The 20,997-nt window shown below is 38.7% G+C and overlaps 2 protein-coding genes across 6 annotated transcripts in view; one reads left to right on the plus strand and one right to left on the minus strand.

Annotated features, from left to right (window-relative positions):
- Positions 1 to 4,601, plus strand: part of IMPG1 (interphotoreceptor matrix proteoglycan 1) — a gene marked incomplete at both ends in the record, with an annotated part of 138,103 nt that extends 133,502 nt beyond the window's left edge. Inside the window, 2 exon segments of the mRNA XM_080665104.1 lie at positions 2,187 to 2,206; positions 4,524 to 4,601. Coding sequence (XP_080521230.1) covers positions 2,187 to 2,206; positions 4,524 to 4,601 — 98 coding nt within the window.
- Positions 4,602 to 9,907: 5,306 nt separating this feature from the next.
- Positions 9,908 to 20,997, minus strand: part of MYO6 (myosin VI) — a 158,580-nt gene continuing 147,490 nt past the window's right edge. For 3 of the 5 annotated variants that reach the window (XM_080663671.1, XM_080663669.1, XM_080663674.1), the window contains 5 exons: positions 20,178 to 20,281; positions 17,108 to 17,239; positions 14,614 to 14,640; positions 11,844 to 12,062; positions 9,908 to 11,315 (listed from right to left, as the gene is read on the minus strand). In XM_080663671.1, coding sequence (XP_080519797.1) covers positions 11,116 to 11,315; positions 11,844 to 12,062; positions 14,614 to 14,640; positions 17,108 to 17,239; positions 20,178 to 20,281 — 682 coding nt within the window. In that variant the 3' untranslated portion in view covers positions 9,908 to 11,115. The remainder of the gene's footprint in view (positions 11,316 to 11,843; positions 12,063 to 14,613; positions 14,641 to 17,107; positions 17,240 to 20,177; positions 20,282 to 20,997) is intronic. The other 2 variants (XM_080663672.1, XM_080663670.1) reach the window with 1 other exon arrangement.

Here is a 20,997-nt window from a genome sequence, read left to right on the forward strand (position 1 = left end):
TGAACTTCTGGAGCTCAACTACATAGGAATAAGACGCTCCTTATACTGATTCCATTCAACAAGCATTTTTGAGCCCCCCTATGCTAGTCACTATGTTAGGTGCTGGGCAATAGATAATAAGCAAGTGAGGAAGCAAGGGAGGGAGGCAGGGAGGAGAAAAACCAGAAGGAGGGAGAGGAAGATACTCAATTTCTTTTGGGGAGAAAAGAAAATCCTCAGCAAGAGGACAAACCCCATCGCCCCATCGCCCCATCGCCCCATCGCCCATGAGCTGCTTCAGAAGGACTCTCAGTGGAGCAGAGCTGAGTCCCTCCCGGATCCCCACCACCTGCTCCCCCTCCCAGCAGTGACTTCCATTGCTCACAGGTGCCATCATTTATGTGACTGACAATTTACTTATGGGGATCAGATTACCGACTCAAACATACATTAAAACACTGACTAAGATTAGAGGCTTTTAAGTTATACCCAGGTTCAAATTCGAGCTCTACCCCTAACTTGAGCAACATCCTCCTCCCCTTTAAACCTCAAATTTCTCATCTACTAGTATATTAATGGGACTAATAGGAATACATTCTCGGGTTAAGGTAAGGAGTGAATAAGAGGCTCCTCAGTGTAAACTCCCAGCTGCTACCAGCTGCTAGCATCTTTGGAGCTGTTTGATAATTATCAACAAAAGGCAGCCCTGTTAGGAAAACTGAGATTCCATACTTGTACTTAAACCTCAACTCAGAAGCAAATCAGGTGAGGACACTAAGTGCTGTAACTCTGAAAGCAACATCCTAAAGAACTGTCAGCTTGGCTGCATTTCTGTTATGCTACCCGAGTGAAGAAGGAAATAGGAACGTTATATTGTGGGCAAGTGTCTGACTGAGATGAGTCCATCAATGCAAAAGGAGCCTTTGCAGTTGGTTCAGACCTTTGTCATTCTACTGACAAGTCACTGTCTTTTCTTTTCTTTTCACCTTTATTTTTCCTCCCATTCTTTTCTTTTGTTTTGTTTTTGTTAATCCTCATCCAAGGATATTTTCCCATTGATTTTTAGAGAGTGGAAGGGAGAGGGAAAGGGAGAGACAGAGAAAGAAACATTGGTATAAGAGAGACACATCGATAGGTTGCCTCCCACATGCACCCCAACTGGGGCCAGGGATCGAACCTGCAACCAAGGTATGTGCCCTTGCCTGGGAACTGAACCCTAGACCCTCCAGTGCACAGGCCAACACTCTAATCACTCCTATACTTTTTCACATTCAATATCTATGAGTACATTGCATACATTTCCCATTTTCCTCAATTTTAGAATATATATATATATATATATATATATATATATATATATATATTCAGTTGTTCTAGGAACTTACTTGGCAAAATTCCCCTAAGAATAAACATTTCATTTTCAAAAGTCCCATTTTTGGCTTAATGATTTTTACTTCTGTTAATCACAACTGTCATCATACATACACAGAAAATGGAAATCTAGATCTGAGAGTAAATTATTTATGACTTCCTCTTCAGATCTAAAAATTTTCACTTTGTCCTTTAATAGGACTCTGTGTTCTTTGTGACATTATTTACAATGAGAATCATTTCCAAATGTAGTGGCCAGATTAAGTACCTGATGGTACAAAGTGACTCTTATGAAGAGGTTTTAGTAACATGAAAGAATGTTTTAACCACAGTAAGATCACAGGTTTACTCACATGCTACTCCTCAGATGTGTGAGGGGGATGGTATCCTTTTTCCCCTCTAGTAGCTGTTCCCCACTCTCTTTTGAGCCCTTCTACCACTGGGTTAAAGGAGGGGAGCTGGGAGGAAGTGGAGTTTAATATCGTCCAATCCAGTTTTTTGTTTGTTTGTTTGTTTTTTTAATATATTTTATTGATTTTTTACAGAGAGGAAGGGAGAGAGATAGAGAGCTAGAAACATCGATCAGCTGCCTCCTGCACACCTCCTACTGGGGATGTGCCCGCAACCAAGGTACGTGCCCTTGACCGGAATCGAACCTGGGACCCTTCAGTCCGCAGGCCGACGCTCTATCCACCGAGCCAAACCGGTTTCAGTCCAATCCAGTTTTTAACATTTCATCTGATTAACAGTTTAAGCAATCACTTTAGGCATCTCAGTTTTCTTGAAGTATATAGTCAGGCTCACAGATCTTCTCCCCTTCCTTTCTCTTCTCCAAGGTGCGATCTGTATGCATTGGGTGAGAGGGCTCTCCTTGTCTCACTGGGTCCTTGGGAAAGTTTCTATTCCCATATTCTCCTCAGCTGTGATCTCTTAGTTCTGACCTCAGCACCTGCCATTCCCCAGGTAGTCTCAAAGCTTCCAAATCACCCAAACTGGACCAAAACAAACTGGATCAAGACAAACTGGACCAAAAAGATTGCCTTAGCTGTGGTCGGAGGAACAGGGGACTTGTTACTCAACCTCCTGGAACCATACCTCACTCCTCTGCCTTCTCCCCATCAAGCACTGAACCAAGAGGAGTTTCCCTCCTTCCTGTAGTGATGCCCACCTTCCCCCTTTCCCTGAAGTTATAAGGAGCAGAAAGTTCAGAGAAAGAAAAGTTTACTGATAAGGGAACTTATGTCAGAACATATCCCCCAAATATTATACTCATTTTATAAGGTGAAGAGGAAAAAAGCAAGGTGTAAAATGTGCATATACTGTCCTCAGTAATTATATAATATGTACATATAGAGAGAGTCTGGAATAATATACATAAAATTTTAAAATAAATTTCATTTTGAAATTGCATGAACAAAATGTTATTACAGAGTTGTTTTTCCACAACTCAGAACTTGACTTGAAAAATAACTCCACTTCTTGCAAGATGAACTTAGCATTCATCTTTCCCATGAGCTTTGTTCAACCCCCTGAGACCACGGCCCGAGAAACAGCAAGCCAACCAGAAGGCAAAACCCAGGGGGGTGCAGAAAGCACACTTCCTCCAACTCTAACGAAGGCACCGGCAAAATGTGTTACCCATTTCCACTCATCATTTTCAAACCAAAATAGTGGGAAGTCGTCGCTGCTGTAAATGCCAATAAGCCCAGGAAAAAGAAAATCGTGTTTTGCTTTCTTTTGTACGTCATCAGGTCACTCTAAAAATCAAGCGCACGAAACTAGTGTTAAACATACTTTTAAATGTTGATTTTAATTACTGACATTTGAAGGACATGTAAAATATTTCTGAGCCTGACTCTTATTTTAAATAGAATTAAAAGCACTTTTCCTTTACTTGCCAGGCTTTTGATTTAGCATTTTCAAGGGGGAAAAGGGCATTTCCTGGTGCAAGAAGGGTAGAGGCAGAAGATTGGCATTAACTGAAATGTGTAGACAAAACTATAAAATCACAGAAACAATCTGAGTATTTTATAATATTCTTAACCTTTTCTTATAAAAATATACATGTGATTTATCAATGCATTTCAACATGGTTGAAATTTTCATAATGATAATTTACATTTCTGGAACTGAATCATTTTATGCATATACTTATAAAATATCTTCTTTTATTTCAAATAATCAGCCAAAGCAAAATATGTAGAAAAATACTAGTAAATATGTAGAAGTAGTGATTTGTGAATGAATAACTTCAAAAATTCCTAAAAGTTCCTCTTCAGATAAATGTTCCTACCAGTGTCCTAGTTACCTCTTTTAAATTACTCATTCATTCATCAACTTACTTTACTAAAAAAAAAACTATTTTACAAAGGGAAATAACTTATCTATAACCAGGTTAAATATAGCCTACATTGAGCTTTTTCAAAATGACTTTGGGGAAAATACCTTGGAAAATGTTTAGCCTGAAATCACCTAGTTTCAAAAATTATACCTAGTCTTCGATGGTAAAAATGAATGATCATCAACCAGTGTCCACCCTACCTGAAATCCATAGTGTTAGATGGAAACGCATCAAAGCTTACACTTGAAACAAGTTATTATGGTCAATATACAATCAAGAAGGATACTGAGGCAATCAACCAAATGCTAATCATAGTATCATGTGTCCGAGTACACACTGGAAATAATGTGGGCCATTTTGACTTCCTGAAACAAAGAAAGTTGGAAAGCCAGATCAAGTTCAGACTTGAGCCATAAAATGAGAATGGGACACAGGATCTAATATTAACAAAATGGCCAGGATGAAGCAAACACCAACTAAATCCTGAAGTGCCAGGTAGAATTAAGAACCACATTCAAATGAAGCAGCAACGTGGAATAACACGTCTGCTATGGTTGGAAGGGAACCTGGTGACTTTAATTCACAAACTATTTGCAACCCCTCCTTCAAAAGAAAGTTCAGCCTGAGAATCTGAATAGGTTTAAGAAGAGATGGAATCTATTTCTAGTAGGTTAAAAAGTTAGAAATATTTTGGAGGCATCTTCAACCTTTCAAAAAAGATAGCCTAAATGGCAAGCATATTCTCATCCATCAGCAAAGGCAATTTTGAAATGAATCATTGATTTGCTCTTAGATGGCATTTTTTAAGCTCTTAAAATTATTTTTCTTCCAGGTAACCAGGAAAAGAAACCCTGAATCACTGACAGTAGGATATGAAGAATTTAACCATCAAGATTGGGAAGGAAATTAAAAACTGAAAATGTACATGTTATCGTTTAATCTATCTCAAGAGACATGGCTTGCTTTCTCAAGGAAAATTGAATCTACTATGTCAAAATTCTGAAAACATAGGCAGGCATATTCACTGGTTGTCAGGAGCCAGGCCTACAGACAACACACACCACATTTCAAACAGAGAAGACTGCGCACTGATGACTGGTACATTCTAAAGGAAAGGATGCTTATTTATCAAAATCCAAAACGCAACCAGTGAAACATTTTGGCTATTCCTGGGTGAAAGCGAAGGAAACAGTAAACCAGGTTAGCTTCCAGCTGCCCTGAAAATCTTGCTCACAAATCATTTACAAGTGCAACCTATTGTTTTGAGGCTGGGAGGTGAACAATATATTAGAAGCAAAGCTCTTCAGATGTTAGAATGTACATAAAAGTTTGACTACTTATGCAAGGAGATGCAGGTCTCTAAATGCATGGACATATATAGTAGATAAACACTGGTGAGGGTATATATGCTCCACACTTCAATATTTGTCACACACACACACACACACACACACACACACACACAAAACCCTTCAGTTCTTAGGCACATTCGTTTTATGAGAAATTACTGCTTACATAGTAGGTTGTTTTGTTGCCAATAATTTCTGATTGATTTCTTTAAAAGAAAACGTAACTGGGGTTCAGATAAACACACCATAGAAAATATTTTTCTGTTACTGTATAAAGCTATTTAAAAGGAACACACTATAGTGGGGGGAAGTAAGGTCGTACTTTGTGACATAACCAATTCCTGTTTCCACCACAGATGAACTACATCTTCCTATAATCTATTAACTCCATCACGCTAACTCGTGTATGCTTAGGTAGACTGGATCAAGGTGATCCATGGAGTTCAGCCAGTTTTTAATGTGCTGTTTAATGAAACATGAATTCCTCTGTACTCTTTCAAATGTTCCACTATCAAGTATATTTGCTGCAAAACCTTAATTTCAATAAAATAGGAGCACCATATATTCATTCATCGATTTATAATAAAATGTGTCTGTGTTTTAGTAGATAGTCCCTGGGTTTGCTTTATGGATGATAATGATGGCAAGCACGATTTTAATGCGGCTAAAAGATAGCAAAATATTAAACACTGACAGCAACATTTTAGCAGTAAGCTTCAAAAATAAAAATAAAACCAAGTGTTTCTCAACAATAGAGACAATCTTTGGGGAAGTGATATGTGCTCCTGGTTACAAATCCTTAACATTCCTTCATGTTGGCCTCACAAATGTATAAATTTCATCCCTATTCCCACCCCACTCCTCCCCAAAAGTGAGGAGCTATAATATCTGACAAGGACTTCAAACTGTGATGTGGCGATAAAGTGCCACAAAGCAAATGGTGGCAGGAGATGCACCTGCTCACTTCCATGTCCCTGGAACTTCCTAGAGGAAAACATGCTTGTTAGAAATGATAGGTGAACCGAATGCTCATGAAAAAAACTCATCAAGAGAAAGTGAAAACCTAATACTCTCATTTCCCATTATGTGCCCTTCACTGCCTACATCTCAGTTGTGTTCTAACTACTGCAGAGAAGGTAGCTTTTGATGGGGAAAGAGAAATATAGGTAAACCCTCCATTGTCTTTGAGCCAAATGCCTCTCACTCTTAGGATCACCCACTTTTTAGACTGGTCTTTTCAAACCAGCCAGAGGAGGGCTGCGGAGGCTAGACAGCTGAGTCCCTGCACATTCAGAAGACCCACCTGGGTCATGGTAGGTTCCAGATGAGAGGAATGAAGTAGTCTATGTAGACCAGGTGTATTGGAAGGACTCTTCTTTGGGGCCCCAGTTTTCACATCCTGTGTCATCTCACAGATTGGTAAGGGCCTGGGGAATTTTCTCTAAGCAACCGAGGAGTTGTGGCTCACATACCTGCTTGTTCCCTGGATAGAAAACCCATAGGAGTTTGAGCCAAAGCTCAAGGAAGCTTCGATTACCTGAATTCCTTGCTTCTTCCTACAGCACCCAGTGCAGGGGTTCCAGCTCTCGTGACTGGATGAAGCTTCAGAGTCCCAGATTCTCACATTATTCCATCTGAGCCATGGGGCAACAAGTGCAACATTTACAACTTTAAAAAATTGATTGCACCTGTAACTGTATTAAACGTGCAAGATGCAGGAGGAAGTTTTACATAGAAAGCGTTTATTATTTTTATTTCCAAGTACATCAGTATTTTAGGAATCAGATATACATTTTTAAGGAAATGAGGAAAAATTAGGTATCAGTTACAATGAGATGAATTTTCAAAAGTGAAAAGAAAATGGCCAATTAATAAACCTATTTGAGGTTTGAAAGTGACATTCTGCATAGGTACTAATTAGGATTAAAGATTCTCTTCTTGATGTGTTGTGTGTTTTTTTCAATTATCTCTTGAAAAAATTCCTTGAAAAGGATGACAACTAAAAGACAACTTTCTTCACATATTAGGTCAGTGATGGGGAAGGAAGAATACACTGATTTGAACTGAACTTAATTATATTCAAAGATCTGGTCCCAGCACAGGTAGGCTCTACCCATGAGGGTTTCTCCACTTGACTCCTCCTGGAGGCTTACCCACAGAATGTCTGCACCTTGCTGGCCTTCTCCAGTGGCGGTGCCACTTCTACATCTAAGGATATACACACCAGCTCTATTCTGGTCCAAGTTTTAATAACCATAGGTTCTGCTCTTACATACTGAAGTTTAGCAAAGATCTAGAAATGCTTTGTCACCCAAAATGTATCAGTGTTTTTGAACCTGGGGGTGTAGTTTTCAGAGGCACACCCTTTTCTTTCTCCTCCACCACTGCTCTTCTTTCCTTTTTGTTACAAGTGTTTCCTGCAACTTTTCCTTATTCTCCTTTGTAGATACCCTCTGCCCTCTTCTCCCTTGTTCGTTTATCTTCTGTGATGAATAAAAACCCTCAATTCTTCTTATTGCTGGTCGTGAAAGAGAAAACCTGTCACCTCTGAAGATGTGGAGGGACGGGGGTCGGGGGCAGCCCTTTGTAAGCCCTCAGGAGGCCACGCAAAGTGTTTGCTCATTTTGATTCCTTTCTTTTCTTCACCTGATTGGAGCAAAGGCATTTCTCTCTCTCACAGTCTAGAACTACATGACTTGACCTCTCTGGATCTCTGTTACCTCCTCTGTAAAAGGAGGTAGATCTACCTCTAACACTGTATTAATTGACTGATCCGTTCAGTAAGTATTTGTTCTACTGATCTAAGTACTTCAGGTAATGAAACCAAAGATCTGCACAGTTGGATCCCTCGAGAACCATAATTAATAACCTGTGAATGAAAATATCTTTTTTTCGGGGACCCTTTACCCCTCCCCATGTGGGAGTCTATACATGTTCCTCAATAAATCTCCATCTTTGCTATAAAAAAAAAAGAAAATATCTTTTTTTCTTAATCCAATTAATGAGGCTCTATAAACAGTAAGTCCTCATTATTATTCTTGCCTGAGAGTTTCTATTCTCTAGCTACGCTTCTGCAAATATCACCTATTTTCCACTTCAGGTGATAACTTCTTGGTTGCTGGCAGAACAAAAGGGATCACTATGCTGCTGGAAAGAGTCATCTATGAGAAATCATTGTAGAGAGCGGAATTCCAGTCACAGTTGAATGTCTTATGCGTGGGCTTGTGCTCCTACATGCAGTATTTCTTTCTCACACAACTGTTCGAGGAGGTGCCACCTACTCAACCTTACATCTAAACTCACTGTTTCTTGACATATGTGTATTACAGAAACTTTCTTTCAATGCATACCCACAGCTCATAATACACATGTGAAATGTGGTAGTGGAATTAGGAATTACATTATAACTGAATTGATGTGAAAATATTTTGTGTTCTCATTTTAAGTATTTTATGCATATCTACCTTTGCAGAGCATTCACTAAGGAAGGAACTGGTATTGAGTGAGACAAGCATTAAAAGAAGATTAGTTCATAACCAGTTAACTGCCACGTGTCCAAAACGGAAACCATCCCTACACATCACGATATTTTGAATTTAATTTAAAAAATCAATTTGCAATGAATATTATAAAAATAAATATATTACAATTCGGGTGTTCTTGAATATTTTCAGCTGAAAATTCTCACAAAAAAATGATTTTAAAATTGGTCAGGGCTGCCACTTAGGGAAAACATTTTTTTTATAGATGTACATGGCGTGTGGGAAGGGTCCACCGCTTGTGTCTACAGATGCTTATGGCATACAATGGGTTAATATACAGTGTACTGGCTTAAACGTCTAATTTTACATCTCAATTAAAATGACTGATTAAAATATGAATTTGCTTTTGATTCCTACAGTTTCCACCTAGCGCCTGTGGCTCCGATTGTGAACACAGTAAAGCAGTTGCATCAACATCATTTAGAACACAATTTCTGTTCTTTCCCTGAAAGGTTGGCGAGGCCCTAAGTTTCCCGGCAAAGGGGCTTCTGTGAGCATGTGCATATCCGTATGTAGGTTACTGTGAGCCTGTCTGAATTAGGGCAGTTCTCCTGGTAGCCACAGCTAACTCAGGAGACTACTTTAAATAGATAAGTTCTAGGACAGCTGTGTGACATAATTAGCAACAAAATGGCTTAAAACTATAATTTCACTAGCTATTAAAGTAAAAGACTTGTAACAGTGCTTTGCTGTGAGGTATTTCTTACAAATTCTTCAAAATGTTAAGTCCTCTCATTATAATAATTGTGTGGTTGATTAGTCTTCCATCTGGTGGCTATATGAGTCTGGGAGATACATAAACTGTTTCTGAAGACAAGTCCTTAAAAATATATTTGGTGTCTAAATTTTCTTCAAAGACTTTACTTGCTCCTAGTTAAGTAACAAAGCTTACTATTCACTATCCTATACAAATAAAAGCACCAATTAAAGGCGAGTGATGAGAAGAGCGGGAACAGGTCACTTATTGTCAGTCACCAGGCCTTTCTGTCACCAATCGCAGGGACCAAATGACACAAGGGTGGGTGAGTCTATGGAGTAACATACCCTTCAGAAGATAATCATTTTCACATTCTTGGTAGCACAGGCAGGGCCATTTAATTTCTTTAACAGAAGACAATCATTTGCACAGTATCGTAATAAGTAAATATTTCTGTACAAAGACATGAAGAGAGAGGCAATTCTAAAAAGTGTCTGAAAACTAATCTAATCAGCTAGGAAATATTTTCCTAGCTGAGGTACTCTTTCTAGCGAAAAAAAATCACTGAAAACTCAGTTCAAAAGTTAGTGTCGTTTGAAATCAGAAAAAAAAAAAAGAGTGCAGAGAGTATTTTATTTTCTAATTTTATTCTAAAATACAAACAAGACTCTAGGATTATGTCAACATAATTCCTTGATGTATTTTTGCCTCCAAATTCCTAACATGAAAGTCATAAATATTAGGCTAGAAACTGCTGACATTTGATCAAAACTAAGAGCACACAAGGAAAACTTTTTAAATTATCAGTTACATGAAACAAGCAATTACCAAGTTCAAGGGCTTTTGAATTACAAAGCTTATAAAACAGCTCTACAATTACCAAAATCTCAAAGGCCAAAGACACTACGAACTTTTTTAAAACAAGGATGTTTTGAAACAGAACAATAGCGTAAATGATATGAAACAACTTGGACAAGATTTTGATATAAAAGTCACAATTGAGATGAAGTTGGAGGAATATTTGAATTCAGTAGAGTTAAGCCATAATGCCACCTAAACCTATTTCCTTTTCTAAATGAAACAAAAGTTATCCCAAAACTTTTAAGCACTTACATGATCTGAATTTCCTTTATTTGCCCATGGAATATAAGAAAAATATTCTTATAGCAACACAATGTAATAGAAAAGAAAAACAAATCGGTGCAGAATACTATGAGTACCTTCTTTATCACCAAGTACATCAATCACATAAGGCTCATTCTAGAATGCTAGAACTTCAGGTGAATGGCTTTACTCAAACTAAGACACACTGCAAAAGAGTGGGGGCGGATAAAAGTTTCCACCTTTTAATAGACATTTCCATGAATTTCTGCAAAAGCGAGTAAAGAAAATAGAGAGCTTTTCCAATCAAAATATTAAATGCCTTAATCTTTGTAAGAAAATTTAAGCTGTTTCATTATTCCAGTTATATTGTACTGTGCCGTCCTTAGAAATCAAGTCTTTTGAATTATTTTTCAAATTTCTTTTCCAAGAGAACAATTATGATGGACTTAAGGTAGTCTGCAGAGAATGAGACATATCAGAATCTGTCCAAGTGTAACAAGTATGAGAATGACAAGAGGTTTAACAGTTACAGCTGGATATAGGAAAATAATTTTTAGCTCCCAAAATCACTACCATAATTAACCTTAAATTAACAAAAAGCCATGATTAATAAAATCTGTTCACTTTGTAGAAGTAATTCTAACATGATCATGGAATGGTTAAATCTCTGGGGCACACACCCTACCTAGTACCACGGCAGGGGCTCCCTGCTGCCAGCTCAGAGTGTAACATCTACTTTAACAAATTCTGCAGCATGGCCGTGGCATATGTGGGCCTCGCCTGTCTGCTTTCAATTGCATTCTGAAGGTACTGGATGCCTCCACAGCGTTCCCAGATTTCTTCAAACTGTCTTGGCAAAATCTCAGCACCACGCTTTCGAGTCAGGCCTGTCTCTTCAAGGTTCAGCTCACACATCTCCATATCATCCTTGCCTGCACAAATGAGACAGCAGAGAATTACCATGTCTGTTTCATAACTACTGTTACAAACCTTATTCCTGAAGTATCTATCAATTCTCATAGATTTGAGAACTTTCAAAACTTTATTTTCTTCCAAGATTGAAATCTGCTTAATAAAGTCACCAGAAAAAAAGTTTGTCCTCCACCAAAGACCCTTTCAAAATGTACCATCACTACAACTGATCAAACAAATTATGAGGGCTAATAAAAATGCTACATTTCCTTAAACTGTTACAGATCAACTGATATAATTAAATACCCAATGAAAGGTTCTTAGGACATAGACAAGTTTCTATGTGCTCTACAAGGACATAATCCAAGCAAGTTCACATTATAAATAAATTAAACCTCAAATTAACTGAAAACGTGATGTAACTGCAAAACTCCATCCCCCAATCCTGAACTTTTAATGAATTATTACATTATATATTAGGTTGTTTCATTCAGAGTTTAAAATCCTTTCCTCCTTTATAAATTTTTTTTCCTGTGAGTCATACACACCAGCCACAAGAAGGATGGGTGGCTTGTCAGGATGGAGTTCCATTTGCCGGGCAATCCAAGGTCCATCAAAATGGGCATACCACCAGCCTTTCTTCTTATTCTGCGGGTCTTTGTACTGGTCAGCAGGGCGGATGAATGGGATGCGGAAGAAGCGTTGCTGTCTGTTCATTTCGATCTCCTGCTGCCTGGCAGGAAGCTGAGCAGCTGGGTTCTGCTGAGCTATTACACAGAACAAGGAAAGTTACACTAGCAGCCCCAGGGATAACAAAACAGCCTTGAATCCTAAAATGTACCACACATTTTTTTAAAAGAAGAGGGGTTCCTATTAGTAAATTTAAAACAAAATGTAAATAATAATTGCCTATAATTGAATACAATTCACAGTGTAATTTCTTCAGAATTTTCTTTTCCTAAAGAAGTTCCTTTACATTGCAAATATACACACACACACACACACACACACACACACACACACACACACACGCACCCCTGCATACACCCCAACAGCAGCAGCCATAATACCCTAAAATAATCAGTAACCTAAAATAAACTCACATGGCAGGAAAGCAAACTAGTATTATTTACTAGATTTATATTTTTCCTCCAAAGAGTTCAAATGAAGGCAGAAGAGTAACTTTTACAGGACTATTTATGGTAAAACAAACAGTAATTATACAAATCTGAAGGATAATAGATGATATTTGTCAATTAACTACAGTTCCTCAAAAAGATGGAAGACAAAAGTTTCCTCTTTGGCCAATCTTGGGATTTAAAATGGCCAAGATAATACATATATTTCACTAATACTATTTAAATGACTTCATGACAATAGCAAAGACCAAAAAAACTGTAACAGTAAACATGAACTTTCCCTCAGATATTTACTTACTCTGAAAACAGATTTCTCTTGGAGTAAGATCTATTGAAATAAGTGAAAAGTGTGTAATATTTGGTCCTCTTTGCATATAGGAAAAAACTCTTTGCTTTTCTGATAGTACTGGGTATTACCCTCCTATTAATAAACTTCTTTTCCCTTGCTCAAGTTCCATTACTAAACAATTGGGTTTTTATTTTATCTACAAGTATAAATATTTCTCTGGGGCAATGACTTGACATTTTCAGCAACATAATTTGGGTAAAGTCTGTTTAATATGCTTTATACTCACAACTTTCAAAGTGGACCATTTACTGCAGCTCAATTAAGAATCTCACTGAGAAACTAAGTATGTCAGTGAGAAATTATATAATATGTATAAGTCAAGAACAGCCATATGGCTTTTGTAAGAATCTCCAAATACCGAAAGGATGAAAATACTCTTATTCTACTTTTTACACCAACAGCCAAAGCTTTCTAGCGACTGGATTTATTTCTGTGCAAACCAGAGAAAGCAAGCAGCAGTTAGCAAAGCTCTATATGCCTAGGAAAGAAGGAAACCGAGGCCCAGTTTTGTTAGTGACTTTAAAAAGTCGCATCACCTTTAGCAGTTAACAGAGAGGAGCTTATTTATTCTTTTGTTCCTGTTCCACCAAAACTACTTACAGTTCAGTGCTTCCATTTTAAGTTTTAAAAGCTACCTACTTTGAAGAAAATACATTAACTCAAAAGTAAGATATTTTAAAAGGGTTTAAAAAATCCTTCTTCTTAAGCAGTGAATTAGAATTCAATGTCTAGTTGATAGAAAACTTAATATGATACTGATCACCACCCATTAAATTAACCTGCTTTTTTCTTTAAAATAACAGTCTCCTATAACTTAATATACTGGGTAAAATTAAGAAACCCAACATAAATTCTTTGATGGCTTTTTCTACTAATGTGAAAACTGAAATTGTATTGGGGAGACAATATCCATCTGGGAAAGTATGAAGATATAGACATTAAAAGATGGAAATTCATCTTCTAAACAACTATTTCTTTCACATTCAATAATGTTATCTTCAAAAGCATGAAATAAGTTTCAAATATAGCCCTAGAAATTACTAAAAGCACTTTCAAAAATTAAGTCTCACCAGCTGGCAAATAAATATGGCATTACAGTAATATCTTCAATAGGTTCAGTTACTTTAAGTGAAATAACATAAAATGTAACCAACTTTACCATAGGCTGACTGATATCAACAAGAGTTAAGTTCCTATGGCAGTTCTTCCATGTAATAACAGAAGGACAGTGAATAAAACAAAGTTATTCGAGAACCTACTGTATGTCCAAATGAATGTTGAAACTGATTCTAGAAGAAATTTACTGCACATTAAGATGTCTCAAATCTTTTAAATTATATTTAAAAAGTGCATCATAGGAAGCAACAAATGTAACAGAATAATCTCTTCTTCCTATTAAGTGGTGTCCTTTTAAATCTGCATTTGTATTATCATACAAAACTCCAATCTCTTTGAACAGACATGCTTATCCCACCACAGTGATTGAAACCGGCACCTAAAGTTAGTCTTTATTCTAAAAGACCAGCTGCTTATTAAGATAGAGTTTTGCTACAATAAGAATTGTATATATTCACAGTTTAAAATGCTAGTTATTTCTTAAAATGAAGTAATTTTATAAAACAACAGTTTAAATTTTGTTATTATTTTTTGGAGTGACCCAAATGAAAGTATCATCTCAAATTAAATATCTAGTACAGACAAACCAACATTAATGTACTATAGTTCCACTTTAAAATTGTAGCAAAACAATGTTTAATAGAAATTAGTACTTTATAAAGTATTTTTAACCCATCTTCCAGTTAGCTCATGAGTTACCACCCATTGACTTACGTGAATTGTTCAAAAATGGTGCAAAATCTGTGAACAAATATTTTATGTTGAAGAAAAGATAAAAATGCCAAAACTGTTAAGTGAGCATTCTTCTAATTTATCAAGCCTTTCCATCAATTGAGGTGGTGACTAACAAGTAAATATCAAGTCCATAGACAAAGACCTACAAGTAGATGCTGCTTTCTTTTTTTCTTTTTTTAACTATTTTGATTATGTTTTAGAAAATTCTGCCTGATGGACATATAAAGAGGACTGAAATTTAAAAATTGCATTTCATTTGTGATTCTGGGACACAGTAATATCCAAACAAAAATCCAACACAATCAGTTAATAATGGACATTATAGTAACTTTAAGGCATTGCAAGCATTTTTGTAGAAAAAAGAGGATAAATTCAAAATTCATCCGAAGTTATATGCAGTAGAGAAAACGCCCTGTCATGTTCACATGTACCCAGGATGTTTTAATTTCTTCGAACTGTTTAAATCTTAAACATATGCCATTTTTATTTTAGGAGCTATGAAATAAAACTACTCTCCAAAGTCTTTGTTTGAAGCAACTAAATATTATAAATTTTTACTGGGTGATTTTCCACTGCACCAAAGTTATTTCTGAGAATCTCTGTCTGTGGTAAACGTGATGAGAGCATGCTCGCACTGAGGAGAGCCTGAGGATCCAAACTCCCAAGTCCAGAAATTACCATGACTTGTGCATGCACTACTCTTACAGGCAATTATCTCATTATATTTTTGTTTATCACAGCTGTTATAATTTTATTTTCTCACACTGATGAATTCAAATCCTTCCAAGTATTGAATTACAGAGCAGTTCTTGTTAAAGGCCCATCAGCAACCCCGTTAGTACACCACCTAAGTATAGAGTTTTCTCAACTGAGCTTGTTACATATCTTGGTGTCCTTCACCTTTCCTTTTACCTGCAGCTCCTGTGTGAGTTTTACATGAGAGAACAAGAGAGAAAAATAAGAAAGTACTTTTCAGAGCAGAAGTTATATTTTATCCTGAAAGTAGCCCATAATCAAATTCTTTGAAGGCTACATATAGAATGTGTTCACATAAAATTCCTAAATTTGTACCTGGATGGCACTTTGAATCTACTCTTTTGTTCTTCCAAAATGGTATATATATTATGAATGAAAATAGTATAAGCACCAGCAAGGTAAGCCATGGATTATTTGCTCCTTTTTGGGCAAAGCTGGGTGAAGAAACTATCAAAATTTGGTTTGAAAATACAAGGAATATTTGTATATGCATTCAAAATGTGAATGCAACATTAATTCCTTTTTTTTAAAGAAGTGTAATCATTCAGATGAATAAATTTTCAGATAAAACATAATCAAAGACTATCAGCTGAATTAGAAAATTAGAGCTAAACAGAACAGCCCATTGAGATTTTCACAAAACAAAGGTAACTGTGGTTGGAAACCTGGTGCAGACAGTGAACGGGCAGTGGGCGCACCCTCTCCTCATTTCCCAGAGACAGAGTTTTAACCTGGAGAACGCAGTGGTGGTCACGAGAAGGTCAATGTTGAGAGGGTGTTCCACTTGCTGTTTCCCAGTTCTGGGTGACCTCTCAGTGCCCATCCAGAGCGTCATGTTCTGACTGATGGCACCCCTTGCGCAATGACCAGCACTAACATCTCTCTTAATAGTACATTTCCCTCTATCTATTTTTGCAACAACTTGGAAACATTGAAAGTCCATCCCTTAAATGACTTTAACCAAACATTGCTTTTATTTGCTAGGAAGGTGAAGGAGGCAAAATATAGCTGAGAGTTCATCCCCTAAGTTGGGTCATGCATTGCCAAACTATACTATCAAGTGCTGGGGATGTACCCCTTTACAAAATAAAAAGACATTACATATGCTGTCAGTGTGTCTTTAACCAAAATTGGGTTAATAAATTGTGTCCGTTTAAAGGTAGCAAGTTGAACTAACAAAATTCCAATTATTGCTTTTATGAAATTAAACTTAATATATGAAATTACTACTCATATATTAAAGGTATTCTCAATTTAATATTAAAGCTAATGCACACTTTCACTAGGTTATGTCTACCCTGCTCTAATTTCCAATTTCAAGAGTAGAACTTTCCTTTTGCATAACAAAGTAACAAAATTCATTTTTTGGAAATCAGTCAAAATATCAAATCCTGGTCTTGGCAAAATTCTAGGACAAACCAAGGTACTATTTCTCACTTATATGGGGGGAAATACATATTTACAAATTATTGCACAACCTCTTCAATATAGACAGGATTATTCTTACCTCTAGAATGTATCTTAAGAAGTAAATTCAATACTTCTTAACAAATAAGACTTCAAACGTTTTTAATAAAAATAATGCTATGAGCGATAAGCCATTGTGGTAGTGTTAGGTTCAGTGGCTCACAGTTCTATAGTAAGAAACAATTTATATTGGACACTTCACCCAAATGTCTTATGTATAGTACATTCCAAAGTACAGATTTGTTTTTACCATAATCAGTAACAGACTTTGGAGCACGTTGCTCTGCTTCAGTATTTCTCTTCTTGTTCTTGGACTTCCAAGCATGATATACTTTTAGTCTCCTATGAAATTCTTCTCTGCAAGCTGCCAGGAGCTCAATATCTACCAATTACATAGAAAGAGAGAAAAAAAGAACATCCTAATTTAGTTGTCTAGCATAATTATTCTGTGGCATAAACATATATATATTGACAGTATCTACATAATATAAAGTTTTCATTTTAAAGTAATAGTACAAAATTAAAAGTAAGCTAAATATTGATAAAGATGAGTATTTTATGGTAATATTATCTTTTATATTTAAAGAATTTTATTATACATTACTAGAGGCCTGGTGCATGAAATTCGTGCACGAGGGGGAGGTGTCCCTCAGCCCAGCCTGCACCCTCTCCAATCTGGGACACCTCGAGGGATGTCCGACTGCCCGTTTGTCAGTTGGACATCCCCCTCACAATCCAGGCAGTCGAACATCCCCCTCACAATCCAGGACTGCTGACTCCCCACCGCTCACCTACCTGCCTGCCTGATTGCCCCTAACCACTTCTGCCTGTGAGAGTGATCACCCCCTAACCACTCCCCTGCCAGCCTGATCGACGCCTAACTTCTCCCCTGCCGGCCGATTGCCTCTAAGTGCCCTCCCCTGCCAGCCTGGTCACCCCTAACTGCCCTCCCCTGCCAACCTGGTTGCCCCCAACTGCCCTCCCCTGCTGGCCTGACCACCTCTAACTGCCCTCCCTTGCCAGCCTGGTCACCCCTAACTGTCCTCCCCTGCCAGCCTGGTCGCCCCTAACTGCCCTCCCCTGCAGGCCTGGTTCCCCCCCCCCAATTATCCTCCCCTGCAGGCCTCGTCACCCCCAATTTCCCTCCCCTGCTGGCCTGCTCACCCCTAACTTCCCTCCCTTGCCAGCCTGGTTGCCCCTAACTGCCCTCCCTTGCCGGCCTAGTCACCCCCAACTGCCCTCCCCTACAGGCCTGGTCCCTCCCCCAACTGCCCTCCCCTGCAGTCCTGGGTCCTCCCCACAACTGTCATCCCCTGCAGGCCTGGTCGCCCCCAACTGTCCTCCTCTGCCAGCTCAGTTACCCCTAACTGCCCTCCCCTGCAGGCCTGGTCACCCCCAACTGCCCTCCCTTGCAGATCTGGTCCCTCCCAACTGCCCTCCCCTGCCAGCCATCTTGTGGCGGCCATCTTGTGTGTTGGAGTGATGGTCAATTTGCATATTACTCTTTTATTAGACAGGATTACTATTTTATGTAATTTATTCAACATAAGAATCTTGAACAAAAAAAACAAACAAAAAAAACACCTTGGACCTAAATAGGCCTTTTATAGATGAAGAACTTAAATTACAGAGGTTAAGTCACTTGCCCAAGGTCACAGGCTACTATCACAGAATAAAAAGGAATAAAAAGTCACTGTATTCAAATGCAAGCTAAATTTATATGCAACACATTTTTTGTTTGTAATTATGCAGATAAGATCAGTGAGGTGGGAAAGAACATAGTGAGAAGTCTGCACAATTATGACACTTTAGTTCCTATTTATAGTATTATGAATTCAACACTATGATTTAACCAAGAACTCAACTATGTGGGAAACTCTGGATATAGTATTTTACTCTATTCTGTTGGAAGAAAAAGTGTTAAAAAGGAAAGACTAGCCTGGCCAGTGTGACTCAGTGGCTGAACATCAACCTATGAACCAGGAGGCCATGGTTTGATTCCCAGTCAGGGCACATTGCCCAGGTTGCTCACTTAATCCCAAATGGGCACATACAGGAGACAGCCGATCAATGACTCATTCTCATCATTGATATTTCTATCTCTTGCTCCCTCTCCCTTCCTCTCTCTAAAAATCAATAAAAACATATTTAAAAAAAATAAAAGGAAGGACTGCACTACCATCTTTTCCTTTGCATCATGGACCAAAAGATTCTGGTATTTAATTATATAAATAACTGGAGGCCCAGTGCACGAAATTCGTGCACGGGGATTTGTGTCCCTCAGACCAGCCTGCACCCTCTACAATCTGAGACCCCTCGAGGGATGTCCGACTGCCCATTTAGGCCCAATCCTACCAGGAGGATCAGGCCTAAATGGGCAGTCAGACATCCCTCTCACAATCCAGGACTGCTGGCTCCCAACTGCTCGCCTGCCTGCCTTCCTGATTGCCCCTAACCACTTCTGCCTGCCAGCCTGATCACCCCCTAACCACTCCCATGCCAGCCTGATTGATGCCTAACTGCTCCCCTGCCAGCCTTTTTGCCCCTAACTGCCCTCCCCTGCCAGGCTGGTCACCCCTACCTGCCCTCCCCTGCAGGCCTGGTCCCCCCCAACTGCTCTCCCCTGCAGGTCTGGTCACCCCTAACTGCCCTCCTCTGCCAGCTTGGTCACACCTAACTGCCCTCCCCTGCTGACCTGGTCCCCCCCAACTGCCCTCCCCTGCAGGCCTGGTCCCCCCAACTGCCCTCCCCTGCCGACCTGGTCTCCCCTAACTGCCCTCCCCTGCCAGACTCATCGTCCCTAACTGCTCTCCCCTGCAGGCCTGGTCACCCCTAACTGCCCTCCCCTGCAGGCCAGGTCACCCCCAACTGCCCTCCCCTGCAGGCCGGGTCACTCCCAACTGCCCTCCCCTGCAGGCCTGGGTCCCCCCCAACTGCCCTTCCCTGATGGCCATCTTGTGGTGGCCATCTTGTGTCTACATGGGGGCAGCCATCTTGTGTGTTGGAGTGACAGTCAATTTGCATATTACTCTTTTATTAGATAGGATATGAAATGGGCCAGTCATCAATATAGCCCAGACCATCATTTCTCTGTTTTTCTTCTCTGACCTAGGCAAGAGATAAGCAAAATGAATTTAACTTACTTAAGTATGTCTTCCTTTTAGCTTTGTGAGTAAATCAGGTCTTCATTTCAAGGTAATAGTAACAAAGAGGATGGCTTATACTAATTCATATGCAAATTTTAAAAATAGCACCTCCAGCTGGGTTATTACCTGTTCGGTAGGGAGCCTTCCCATTTTTCATCCTTTCCACACACTTACCACAAGAAGTATTGATGGTATCGCGTAGTTCTGCATATTTCCATTTGCTAAGATCATGTTTCTTGGTACCAGCAGCTGCCTTGGTGGCTTGTACAGCGGGACCTCTGCAATTATTACATATTTTTACATATTTAAACTAGAAACATGAATGAAATGTTAACTAAAGAAGCAAGAAAGTGAGCATAAGTTTAGGAACTGGAAATTACTAGAAAAACGTAAGTTTTGTATCTCTGATGGATGAAATGAAGAATGGTGTACCATAGAATGCCCAGGTAAATTAAAATTTTCCAGCGTGCCATTTAATAGCTATATTAGGAGGACTTCTGATTCGAAATTCTAGTACCATAGGTTTATCTAAAATTAAAAAATGCATTTATATGTATTCCTCAAAATCAGAAAAGAAATCCTCAACATACATGAAGAACATCATTAGCAGCACATTAAGGGTTTGTTCATGAGCCATTAGGCCACACAGTACCATCACCTGTAGACTACTGGGAGCTACAGATGGCCCAGCCCCAATCACATCTCCTGCTCAGGATCTCCCTAGGCATCTGGGTGTTTACAGGGGCCACAGGTAAATGGCTAAAATGCAACCCACCACGTTAGTCATTAAAAAAGGCTCAAAAAGCTGCTGGGTTCTGGAAAGTCCTGTGACCTTTCAACTTCACTGTTAAAGAACACTTAGAAAAAAGTTCTATAACAGGGGTGGGGAACCTTTTTTCTGCCAAGGGCCATCTGGATATTTATAACATCATTTGCTTAATATAATTCACTTAATATCAATTTTTGTTGCTACGAAAAAAGCTCCTTGATTTAT

This window comes from Plecotus auritus, assembly GCF_963455305.1.
Source record: "Plecotus auritus genome assembly, chromosome: 4".
NCBI lineage: Eukaryota > Metazoa > Chordata > Mammalia > Chiroptera > Vespertilionidae > Plecotus > Plecotus auritus.